The sequence below is a fragment of the Peromyscus eremicus genome, chromosome 11, assembly GCF_949786415.1.
Source record: "Peromyscus eremicus chromosome 11, PerEre_H2_v1, whole genome shotgun sequence".
Taxonomy (NCBI): Eukaryota; Metazoa; Chordata; class Mammalia; order Rodentia; family Cricetidae; genus Peromyscus; species Peromyscus eremicus.
In genome coordinates, this window is record NC_081427.1 from 13,685,966 (window position 1) to 13,698,152 (window position 12,187).

The window sequence follows — 12,187 nt, forward strand, 5'->3', positions numbered from 1 at the left end:
TGAATCAAGTTCCTTTGTGTATACCTGCTGCAGTTTTGCCATCCACTCATCTGTTGGTGGACAGCTAGATTGGTTTCATATCCTTATGACTGAATAGAGCGGCATAAACACAAGTGATAGGATACAGACTTGTGTATATTAAATGTTTTTATAAAAGCGGCCTTATGTAACTTGAGATAGTAAAATTTAAAAAAATCTAAAAGCAAATATGCAAAAGTAACCCCCCCACACCCGGTTATTTGGAATTATCTAGGTAAAGCAAACACAGCATGTTAGCTAATATCTTTTATTGTCAGACTTTGTGAGCCAACAAACACCACTTCCACATAGCTGTCTGTAAGGGATAAGGCAAATTCAATTTTTCTTCGTGAGTAGACTCATCTGGCCCACCTTTATAATTTTTCCATATAAAAATAAAAGTCCAAGTCCAGATTCTTTTTCTTCTGGTCATAAACGCTGTTATTTACAGGCGCTGTGTTCAGGCCACCATTTGAACTAAGGACGAAATAAGGTGTGAATTTCATTGAAGTCTTGGCTTTAGCATTCATGTCAGGGTCCTCTGGAGGTCTGCTGGAGGGTTACAGGGTTGGGATACAGTAGCTTCCCCCATTTTCAACATGGCTGTCTCTGCGATCTAGAGTGCTGACTCAAAGCTACCCTTCAAAGGAAACAACAGAATTTTTAACTTTTAGAAATCAACGACTCCAAAACAATTTCATGTGGCTCTAAAACCAGCACGGGGGGACCAGCAGTTGAAGAGTGGTTTGTTCATAAATACAGTTATCTTTGCGGGATGCGGACCTGTTAGTAATACAGCAGTCACAGGTCGCAGCCCTTGCTACATGTAAAACGAAACTGAGTCAAAATGTCTCTTTCCAAAATACAGCAAAGACAGGAACATCCAGAATTCTGATCTGTGAATAAAACCACCTTGGAGACTAAAACTCTGAACTATTAAAATATACAGACAGACTGTTTACACCATTGCACATCCTCTTCCCTTTGTGTTTAATGCTCACGAAACGATGATTAAAGTGTTGAGTGTATGAACGTATGCATGCACGGGCAAGCACAGACACTTAAATGAAAACAAAGCCAAATGCTACTCCACGTCCGTGAGGAAGGCTGCCAGCAGCGCTCCGACTACAGCACACTGTCCCCTTCTGCTCCGTCTCCCCTCCCCACTCCCTCACCTTCCCTCACAGTCAGGAAATCAGGCTGGGAGGTTAGTGCATAATCAATGGATCGATGCCCTGTTTCCAAACTCTGCAAATTCCCCCAGAAGGAGAAAGTGCTTCCCCTCAGTAGCACAGTTAGGGTCGATTAGGGTCGATTCTGCAAGTTAAGGCACTTCTGGCTGCTTTGGTGGCAGCGTGGTTTTCTCCCCTTCTTTTTAAGGCAAGTATCTATGAGTACTAAAGCTTTAGAACTTGTGCAGACTGTTAAGGTAGACAGCTTATGACGTGATCACTGAAGGTGATGGGGCGAAAGGAGTCCCGGAAACTCCTCTCACGGACGACTGGTTTCCAAAAGCCTGGGCAGCTGTGTTTCCAAAGCTGGGTCAGGACCTGGCACTGGCCTAGGCGGAGAGTGGCACATTCAGACCTGAAAGGCACACGGCTTGCTCGCCTTCACCTGGAGCTGCCCTGGCTGCTGACGGAGCGTGTGGTGCTGTAGCGCTTCTTCACAATCATGCTGATGTAGGCTTTCATGAGCTTGGCCACATCCACCACCTGCCGGGAAGAGCAGAACCCACACATGGTCACGAGTCTCTACCAGGTCCAAGAACCTAGCTAAGCAGACCTCTTCTGACAGTCCTCCATGCAAGAAGAGGAATTTCTTCCTATGCTAAGTCCACACTCCAGACAGAGAGACAAGAGTTGAGCTGACCATGCCTAGCCAGAGGGAGTGAAGCAGAGCTTTTCTAAATACAGCATGCACCACCTGGTGGCTCCTGTACAGAAAACAGTGATTTTATTTGATGCATGACGTCTGCCTTTGGACATTGTACATCACTAGAACACCACCTTCCAGCATTAGGATTTGGACTGCTAGCCTCACTGAAAATGGTGAAATTTGGAGACCACATCAGCCTTTATAGGCCACAGTAGCTAATTCCAGTCTGTTCATTTGGAAGCAGCTGAAGAAACAAAAGGGAGCTTTGGGGGCCAGGATAGAGCTATGGGCAGCTACAGATGCCCAGCCTACTTCCATTGCTAACAGACACTCTCCCAAGCTAGGCTCTTTCACTAGCATCTTCCAACGATGCCATCCCTCTCTCCCCTTCTCTGGCCAATCTGTCCTCTCAGCCTGGACCATACAACGGCATCTTTTGGGGTTTGTTTTGTTTTGTTTTGTTTTTTGAGACAGGGTTTCTCTGTGTAGCTTTGCGCCTTTCCTGGAACTCACTGTGTAGCCCAGGCTGGCCTCGAACTCACAGAGATCCGCCTGCCTCTGTCTCCCGAGTGCTGGGATACAAAGGCATCCTAATAGGTTTCTATTTCTCCTTCTGCCCTTCCAATCTCATCCCATACTGATATTGGTAAAGCCACTGTCGTAGTGCCTTACACAATCCCAGATTTCATGGTAGGTTCCCACCTTCCATGGGATTCAACTAAATGCCACACCCCAGCAAGAGGACCCTCCACTGTCACAGAGTCTGGAGCCCTTTCCTCTCTCTGAATACTTTCCTCAACAACCCACTAAACCTCAGTCACTCTTCCCCTCCCTTCCCCCAGCACCTCGAATGCCCTCCCACCCACCATGGTGGGCAGCAAACAATTCATTCCCCTTTACTGCCCCTTCCTGGTAGCAGCGCCCTCTGTGGAGGTCTCAGGTGGCTTCTTCTTTTATTATTACAGTTGCTCAGGTTTGGAGTTGCTAGCACATGTATTCAGTGGCTTTTCTGAGTGTGATTTTGTGATCCATTGACTATGGCCAGATGGGAGGCCTCTCAGGTTCACCTGTTCTGAGGATGCCATTGGAGTAAAGTGTCTCTCTCTCTCTCTCTCTCTCTCTCTCTCTCTCTCTCTCTCTCTCTCTCTCTCTCTGTGAGTGTTTTACTTGCATGCATGTTTATGGACCACTGTTTTACTTGCATGCATGTTTATGCACCACTGTTTTGCCTGCATGCATGTTTGTGCACCACGTGTGGGACCGGTGCCTGAGAAGATGGTCGTGGACCACCGTGTGGTGCTGGGATTGAACCAGGGTCCTCTGCGAAAGCAACAAGTGCTCTTAGCTGCTGAGCCATCTCTTCCAGCTTCCAGAGTAGAGTCTGACTGCTGTGGTTCTTTGCTTTAATCTCCTATTCTCCGCAAGGTGTCACTGCCAACAATGTGTTTCGTCACTGGGTCACTTCCCTTCTCTTCCCTTCCTGACCCACTTGCAAAAGAAACAAAATTCTGTACTGTACGGACAAGGGAAATCTGGAGCTATCCGACTTCGGCTTCAGCGGAGGAATGGCCCACCCTATGTGTGCTCCACATATAAGAAACCTGGAGTGAGTCTCTTCAAAGGAAGAGACTCGGTCAAAGCGGCCAGCAGATGGGGCGCTGCTCTCCCCTTTCACCGAGACCCTGAACGAATCCTGTCTACCCTGCTGCTGCCTCTTACCTCACTCGTTTCAAAGAGCAGTTCCCTCTCATCGACCACGATCTTGTAGGTGTTGGCCAGTGGTGCCCCGAAAGAGAGGATGTGCTCGTACTGGAAGACTTCTAACGGTTTGCCCTCTCCACGCTTGTAGACCGACACGGCGTCGGCGCTGACGCCCAGCCAGAGTTCCTGGGGAAAGCCGCCTTCCTTGCACTGCAGGGGCAAGAGAGTCAGTGTGAGCCACATTGGCTAAGGCCACAACGCATCCCAGAAGCCACAAGGCAGGCACCAAGGCCAGTGCTTGGCAGACGATACTGACCAAAGGTAACACGCTAGCATAGAAACAGGAGAGATTGTACCGCAGTGTACACCCTGACTGATTTTTGACTGGGTAATCAACTGTAGGACTTGCAGAAAACCAACTGGTCAAGTCTTGCTCTGACGCTCTACTTCTTCATAACGCCTCTTCTCCATCTTGGATTAGCTCTTCTATTAGAGGCACCTGAATCAGCCTCACAGAAGAAAACAAGGAACACACAGGCCGGGCCAGCAACTGAACAGAACAGCCAGCCACTCTGGGCAAGGCAACTCTGTTCTTCTGTTTCTAGGTCTGTCCCCATCCTGTCTGGACTGGTTTATCTGGGACCAGAGAGACAAATTCTCCCAATCATTGTGCGTTGACATCTCTCCACAAGAAGCGGCGATGTGTTCAGTTCACTGGCCCTAACTACAGGCTTGCTCGCACAGAGCGAAGGGAGGAGAACAAGATCGTGTGTAGGAATATCAACCCTGGAATGACAGGAACCAGAGCATGAACGGGTGCTGCAGATTCATGTACATAGAAGAGAGCATGTATAAGGCACTAAGTGCCTTATTTATAAATCAGACAATGGTCCTCAACCTTCCTAATGCTGCGACCCTTTAATACAGTTCCTCATGTTATGGTGACCGCCAGCCATAAAATCATTTTTGCTACTACTTCATAACTGTAATTTTCCTACTGTTATGAATTAATGTAAACACTCATGTTTTCTGATGATCTTAGGCAAGCCCTGTGAAACAGTTGTTTGATCCCCAAAGGGGTCATGACCCACAGGCTGAGGACTGCTGCATCAGAAGAAACATAACCCTATCAACCAACCTACCACACCCAGGACAACATCCTACCAGAAGCAATTAAAGTATTTTGGAATATGTAATCGGCATTTCGATTTTTATAAAACTTCAATTGAAAGTCATCAAGATCAATTGCTGTAACCGTAAGAAATCTAGAAGTGAGGCTGGAGAGATGGCTCAGTGGTTAAGAGCACTGGCTGCTCTTCCAAAGGTTCTGAGTTCAATTTCCAGCAACCACATGGTGGCTCACAACCATCTGTAATGAGATCTGGTGCCCTCTTCTGGCCTGCAGGCATACATGCAGGCAGAACACTATATATAATAAATACATCTTAAGGGGGGCGGGGGCTGGGAAACTTGCCCATTTAGAGGGAGGCAATGGCTCAGGCTTTGCAGGCCTTGTCGTCTCTGGCACTGACTAAACCCTCCACATCTGCAAAGGAAATACACAATGGAGGTGGTAGGATCTGACACGCAGGGCCAGTTTGACAAGCATCCCTCCGCTCTGCACCGCTGGTTACATTTCCTTTCAGTCAGCGGTCTTAAATGAGGAGCTCAGGAGTGAGTACTGGGTGAGGCAGTGGTAAACTCCACTTTCTAAGGTGCTGTTCCTTCCAGCAGACATGAGAGGGAACAGACAAAGCATGCGCACGCTCAGCATCTCTAACCTGTTTATCTGCAGTCGGAAATGTTCTGAAACCTGCAACATCATTGAGTGCTGACTTGAAGTACAGAATATTTGGAGCGGCCACAAGGGATGCAGCTCGGTGGTGGAGTACTTGCCTTGTATGCACAAGGCCCTGGGTTTTATCCCCAGAATACAAAAGAAAAAGTCAACATTTTTTTTTTTTTTTTTTTTTTTTTTTTTTTGGTTTTTCGAGACAAGGTTTCTCTGTGTAGCTTTGAGCCTTTCCTGGGACTCACTTGGTAGCCCAGGCTGGCCTCGAACTCACAGAGATCCGCCTGGCTCTGCCTCCCGAGTGCTGGGATTAAAGGCGTGCGCCACCACCGCCCGGCAAGTCAACATATTTTTAAAAGTTGGATTTTGCTGCCAGGTAGGGGTGGCGCACACCTTTAATCCCAGCACTGGGAGGCAGAGGCAGGGGAATCCGAGTTCAAGGCCAGCCTGGTCTACACAGTGAGTTCCACGACAGCTAAGGCTACATAGAGAGAAACTCTGTCTTGAAAAACCACCACCACCACCACCACCAACAAAAAGAAGTTGGATTTTGCCTTCCATCTCAGCTCTTGGGAGGTAATCTCTGCCAGTCTGAGGCAAGCCTGGTTCACAGAGTTAGGGCCAGGCCAGCCAGAATTACTTAGTGAGACCCTGTCTAGAAAAATATGGGTGGGGAGATGGGGTGACATCACTTTTGAAATATTTAAAAATTTGGGTTATCAGACCAGGGATGCTCCAGTATAAAGTTGGTGCGAAAATTCTAAAATCGGAAAAACTGTTAATTGGAGAAATTTCCAAGTATTTTGGATAAGGAGTACTTGTATAAAGTTCCTAGTGTGTATAAGTCTAAAAACAAGAATTTAAAAAATGCAGACTTTAATAAGTATTTTAAAAATTAGACCAATAGCTATAATAAAAAAAAGTGTACATTACTTAAAACGAGAGACATTTAAGGCCTGGTGTGGTAGTCTTGTAATCCCGGCACTTGGGAGTGGAGAAAGAGGTTCAAGGTCATCTTCAGCTACTGAGCAAGCTGGAAGCCAGCTGGGCTGGACACTAATCTACCTCAACAACAGAAATCCAGCCAGCCAGTCAGCCAGCCAAACACACAGGCGGAGGGCATCCCAATGGGGATCCTATTAAAGAAACATTTGCTACAAAGGAAGAGGAAAAAAAACCTTTGAGGGGAGACAGCAACGGCTGAGTGGGTAGAGGAGCTTGCCTCCAGGCCTGACTACCTCAGTTCAATCCCTGGAGCTCACACAGGGGAAGGACAGAGCTGACTTCTAAGTTATCTTCATCCACACGTGCTACACACACACACACACACACACACACACACACACACACACACACACACACTAAATAAACACATGAATAAAGTTAAAATCAAGAAGATAAATCAAAACAAAACACCTTAGGGAGAAGACGATGTTAATGGTAAGAACCCGAGGGCACAGAGCCGACAGATCCCTCTTGTTGCCCCCCTCCCACCCCAATGAACCTGGGCCAGGTTCAGGTTCCGACCAGTGCGGTCAGGACACAGCACCCGTCTGCTCACGATGGGACATCACAGCAGCCCGCTCTCACCTCCACATCAAAGAGTGTTGATCCGTAGCCAGGCCACTCCTTGATCAAGGCCATATACTTGGCCATGGCTTGTTCCTGGTTCATTCCCTGCAATTTCTTCCATTTGTCAATGATGCTGGCCCGAGCAGAGCCGACTTCTTCCTTAATCCACATGTCCAACATCTGCTCCTCCTCCACTTTCTGCCGGACCACCGCCCCGGTCCGGAAGCTGCGCCTCAGTGTTCCCTCCAGGAAGCTGGTCCGCCTCTTCTCCAGGCGTTCGTACGGGGTGAAGGTTTTGGTCGACTGACTGATGCGTGCTTTGAGTCTCTGCAGAGAGTAAACCTCCTCCAGGGGTGGGACTGAGGTGTGCAGGGTGTAATCCCCCTGCAGGTACTGGAGTCTCAAGGCAGCCAGCACTTGGAGGTTTTCTTCAGGGGCTGGGTGGTGGCCATGGATGACTGCTTCATGGGCCTGAAAGGTGGTAGGAGCTGTGGTCAGGGAACGGCTGAGTACCATAGGAAGGCCCAAGGCCGGCTCACTCAGGCTCCTGGTCTGCACCCCAGCCTTGCTTTAAGCTGAATTCCATCCCAGCAGAGCACAGCCCCACCACTTTCAAGTTGGATTTCTCTCCAGCAGAGCACAGCCCACTGCTTTCAAGCCAAATTCCTCCCCTTCACAGGTATCACCCAACACTGGAATATCTTTATTCCTATGGCCTCTTGGCAGTGATGTTTAAATCAAGTGTGTAGGGTTTCATTCTACAGAATGAGCGGCTAGCTTTTCCTTGCTGGTAAACCTACTGCTGTGCCTTGAGGACTTGAGCAGTTCATATTTCTGGCATAGTAACGGGCATCGTTCGCTCCAGCCTCACACAAAGGGATCTCTTTCTCAAAGTTCCTCTTACCTGCTCAAACATAAACGCAAACTCCACGCTGTCTTTTGGCACGCTGTCGGTGTCCAGGAAGCAATAAAGTTTGAAGTAGAATTTCCACGGCGAGTCCCCAGCTTCTGACGTGGCAGCTAGCCTACAGACAGAAGCCACAAAAGACTCAGAGTGGAACTGGAAAGGGGCCGCTCGCTAGTGGCCCACAGAGGGCTGGTTCTGCACAGCTCACTCTGAGGACACAGGCATCCTGTCTATGGTGGTAGTGGCACGGTGCGGGGAGAGATGACGACAACATACGGGACAGTCACACAAACAAAACTGTGAGACACCATGTGTCAGAGTTCCTCAGTACTTTAACCAGGGGGAAGGCACACGCTTCCAGCCCGGTCCAACTTCAACAAAGAGAAAACCTTCAGGCAAAGCCTGCTGGCAGGGACTCACTGAGGGTCCCAGTTGAACTGGCACCATCGAATCTGTGCTTAATTCACAGAAATGCTATTTGTTCATGATAAGTCTCAATTGAGTTTTCTTAGTTCAAATTGCTGTGACTATTCAGTGGGCTGCCTTCGGACGCCAAGCATCTTTTCTGGGTTTGGGAATCTAAGTCAGAGATCAAGGATGCACTGTTGAAGGGACACTTCATACTGTGGACACGAGGGGGCAGTTTCGAGAGCTGGGGTGTTCGCTTGAGTCCACCGGCCTCATTTCAAAGCTTATCAGTGAGAAGTGAAAACCTAAGTTCTTAAGAGACAGTGAACAGGGGCTGGAAGGGAGAGAATGGGGGCGAAGGGCTGAGGAGGAGCTAAATCAACATTGAGACCGTGGCTTTGTCTGTGAGTCGGGACGCACAGACGGCAGAGAGGAAAAGGTAAATAGATTAACACAGGTACAATCCCACTAAAGCAAACATATGAGGCCAAACGGGGAGCGTCCAATGTTCTTTCAGCGCTCTGAGGAGGAGGGACTTACTTCTCAAACTTGGCCAGAACATCAGCTACGATGGTCCGGCTTTCAATGGCCTTGTCCACGTGTCCATTGTACTCGAACAAGGCAAACATGTTCCTGCTGTCCTCCATGGCGAGGCCCCGGATCAGCTTCTCCACCACCTGGAAGACATATGAGGAGGCCCCCTCATCTCAGAGGCTGTGTGCGCTTGACATCCATCCAACTTTGTAAACTCCGAGAGGGCTGCTGGCAGGAGAGAGTCCACACAGCTTCCTGAATCTGTTGACTACGTGCTGGTCCCAGAGCCTAACGTGTACTGTTTTTCTCAACTCTCTTGGGAAAGTTAGCTTGTACTTTCTTCTTGCCCCCCCCAATAAAGCATCCCCCCGGGGGGGGGGGGCGTTGATGAAATTCCTAAGTCCCCTGTTTTATTTGATATATTGATAAACCTTGAGAAACAATAGTGATTTTTACTGATTCCATTCAAAAAGGCTCTCAGAGCCTCATCTGCAATGCTACCATGACCCCAGCTTTCACTGGGCTAGCACCAGGGAAAATGGGTTCATAGGATGTGGCATTCTCAATGCCCTGGGGCCCAAGCGACCTGACGGACAGAGTTTCCTCTCACAGACCTTCTCACAGAGTTTCCTCTGCAGCACATCTGTGGAGACGCTGGGTGGGATTCCGTCTCAGACACAGGCTGGAGCGGAGCTTTGCATTTTCACACATGTAACTGCACGTTTACCTCTATCTGTGTGCTATCGGTGGGCGGCTGGCTACATTTACCCCCTGGTTTGTCGTGCAGATACGCCGAGCATAAACACCCGCGTGGCTATGCTCGCCCCTGGTGCCGCAGGTGGACGGACAGGTGTGCACCCAGCACACTGTTAACATGCCCTACCTCCCCAGCTGTGGTGTGTGAGTTGATGGTGATCTTGCAGGACCCTCCGCCATGGCAATACACCGTGGACGTCATTTCCTGCCGGTGGATCAGAGCTTCGATTTCATCTCGGGAAGGCACAAATTCTCTGCATTTGGTTTTCTTAAGAGATTCGTAGATAAAGAGGGCATACTTTTCCATCTCGGTTCCTGGGAACTGTTCCCGTATCCTAGGAGACAAAGGTGAAGTGTGAGCTATAGAGGCTGGCTGGCTGGCTGGAAGGAGCTGGGCTGTGGGGAAGCTTCGGCAGCAGAGATCGGCAGGGAGGCTGCCTCCTAGTGGTGACATGAGCAAACTTCAGTGTCTTCCTGGCTAGGTCCAGCTTTCCCTGCGTGGGTTTACTGGGTTTACTTCAAACGTGGGAAAGTAAAGTAAAGAACCACTTAGGAATCATCTGCTGCCAGCTCCCTAGGCAGCACCACTGATACCTAAAAGGACAATGCTTCATGCTGCCTTGTAAAAACACCACGGCCTTGAACTCAAAGAGATCCACCTGCCTCTGCCTCCTGGAGTGCTGGTAATAAAGGTGTGCACCACCTTTTGTTTTGTTGAGCTGGGGGGGGGTTCACTCTGTAGCCCAGGCTGAACTCTTGGTCCTCCTGCCTCAGCCTTCTAAGTGCTGAGATTGCTGGAATAAGACACCATGTCCAGCTTTAAACATTTTTTTTTTCAGAGTTAAGCGAAATGTCTGCTTCTGCTACACACAAAACAATGAGATGACAGATATACCACCCCTCAGATCCACCGTGTAATCATTTTATTACCTAAATATATCCCACAAGCTCATGCTGTCCTCCTCAGAATACAATCTATTAAGAACGCAGTCAGGATATATATAAATAAAATATCCCAGTTGGGGTTTTCTATATAGAGAGTAGTGGTAATTGAATGTACCCAGCATGAATATATTGGGGTGCTACACCCATAGTGGCTTGGATCCCTACAGAGCTTCGTGCAGCTTCAAGGGAGAAAGGACACCTCGGTCATACCAGCTTGCTCAGGGACCTATGGGTCTGGCTGGAGGTCCCTGGCCCAGTGTTCAGTGCTGGAACCCAGCCATTATGCCCTAAGCTCTGCTCAGCCTCTTTCAAAAGTCTCCCCCTTGCCTGGTGCTTTACCTTTTCAAGTGGAACTTGAGGTACTTGAGGATTCCTCGGCTGGGCAGGAAGGTACAGCTGAGGCACGTCAGGATCTGCCAGCTGTAAAGGTTGCCCACACTGCCAGGATGGGGCACCTTAGTGGTCTGCTTGATGAGCTGACAGTACAGCTCGTCCCGCAGAGGCCGCAGGTCATGGCCCGTCTGCAGGATGCCCTGGATGATGGGGATAGGGTCGGACATGGACTCCAGTTGCTGCAGTGAGTTGAATATCTTGATAGCCTCATCCTGGAGGGTTGTGTAGCCTTTGTCTTTGAGCACTAGGAAAAGAAAATGGACAGCATCACTCAAGGGGCTGGAAGAAAGTACAAAACAAGGAAGGAATGACGTGGGGGACCAACAGCCACTCCCTAATGCCGTGTTCACCCTCTTCCCTGTGCATTCAAATCGGCTGAGCACAGCAGGGGAAACATGGACGTGAGGGAGCTACGCTGCTGCCGTGTGGCTGAAAGTTTAGTACATAGAATGCTCACTTAAAACCTGAACTCTAGCTGGGCAGGTTCCTCACTTAGAATGTAATACTGTCGAGGACCTCTTGATCTTGACTTAAAATGCTGTTGATCCATTACAACGTAAAAATACTGTAAGTCAAAAATGCATTAACTGCGACGAAACACCATAAACTTTAAACCATACACTCTAAAAGCCGTAGCTTTTGTCTCAGGTATCTCAGATTTTGCTGTGAACTTGGCACGAGCTGCTGCTGAGCAACATCATGCTACGAAGCCATCTCACGATGAAGAAAAACACACACAATTAGTTGGGCACTGTATTGAGAATTAAAGATAGGAGGGATGAATATGTACACCTCACACCACCGTAAAGCAGACGTATATTCTGAGTTCATGGAGAGCCCTGGCATTCTCTGATGTCCCTTTGAATCTTTACTTCAGTATATTTTACTGACTCTTTCCTGTCTGCGATGACCTAGGAACTCCAAGCAAGCAACGTTTCTGTGTTAGAGTCGAAGTTAACAGGAAAAACGGAACAACAGGCTCTGGGGATCCTGAGGGCTCTCTGAACTCACAGTTGAGGTTTATGTCCCCGTAGGGAAGAGGCAGGAGCGGAGAGTGAAGGGGGTGATGTGTGTATCGAAGGATCGGGTTCCGCTTGTAAATCTGCTCCACCACATCGGAGTTCAGGCAGTTCTCCTGGAAAGGAAAGCTCCCATTTAATAGAAGCGAGAGGCTGAGTGGGAAAAGCGCACACTTAACAACCCAACCATGCTTCCCCACACAGGAACATCTTCTAGAAGTTATGGAAAATCTAGTGTTGACCATTTTCAGCCAAAGTGAATCC

The 12,187-nt window shown here is 48.7% G+C and overlaps 1 protein-coding gene across 1 annotated transcript in view; it reads right to left on the reverse strand.

Annotated features, from left to right (window-relative positions):
• Positions 1-272: 272 nt before the first annotated feature.
• The window catches only part of Myo10 (myosin X), a 214,098-nt gene continuing 202,183 nt past the window's right edge, over positions 273-12,187 (reverse strand). Inside the window, exons 34-41 of the mRNA XM_059276708.1 lie at positions 11,916-12,039; positions 10,851-11,148; positions 9,694-9,901; positions 8,817-8,953; positions 7,866-7,986; positions 6,980-7,432; positions 3,616-3,807; positions 273-1,733 (exon numbers count right to left, since the gene is read on the reverse strand). Coding sequence (XP_059132691.1) covers positions 1,632-1,733; positions 3,616-3,807; positions 6,980-7,432; positions 7,866-7,986; positions 8,817-8,953; positions 9,694-9,901; positions 10,851-11,148; positions 11,916-12,039 — 1,635 coding nt within the window. The 3' untranslated portion in view covers positions 273-1,631. The remainder of the gene's footprint in view (positions 1,734-3,615; positions 3,808-6,979; positions 7,433-7,865; positions 7,987-8,816; positions 8,954-9,693; positions 9,902-10,850; positions 11,149-11,915; positions 12,040-12,187) is intronic.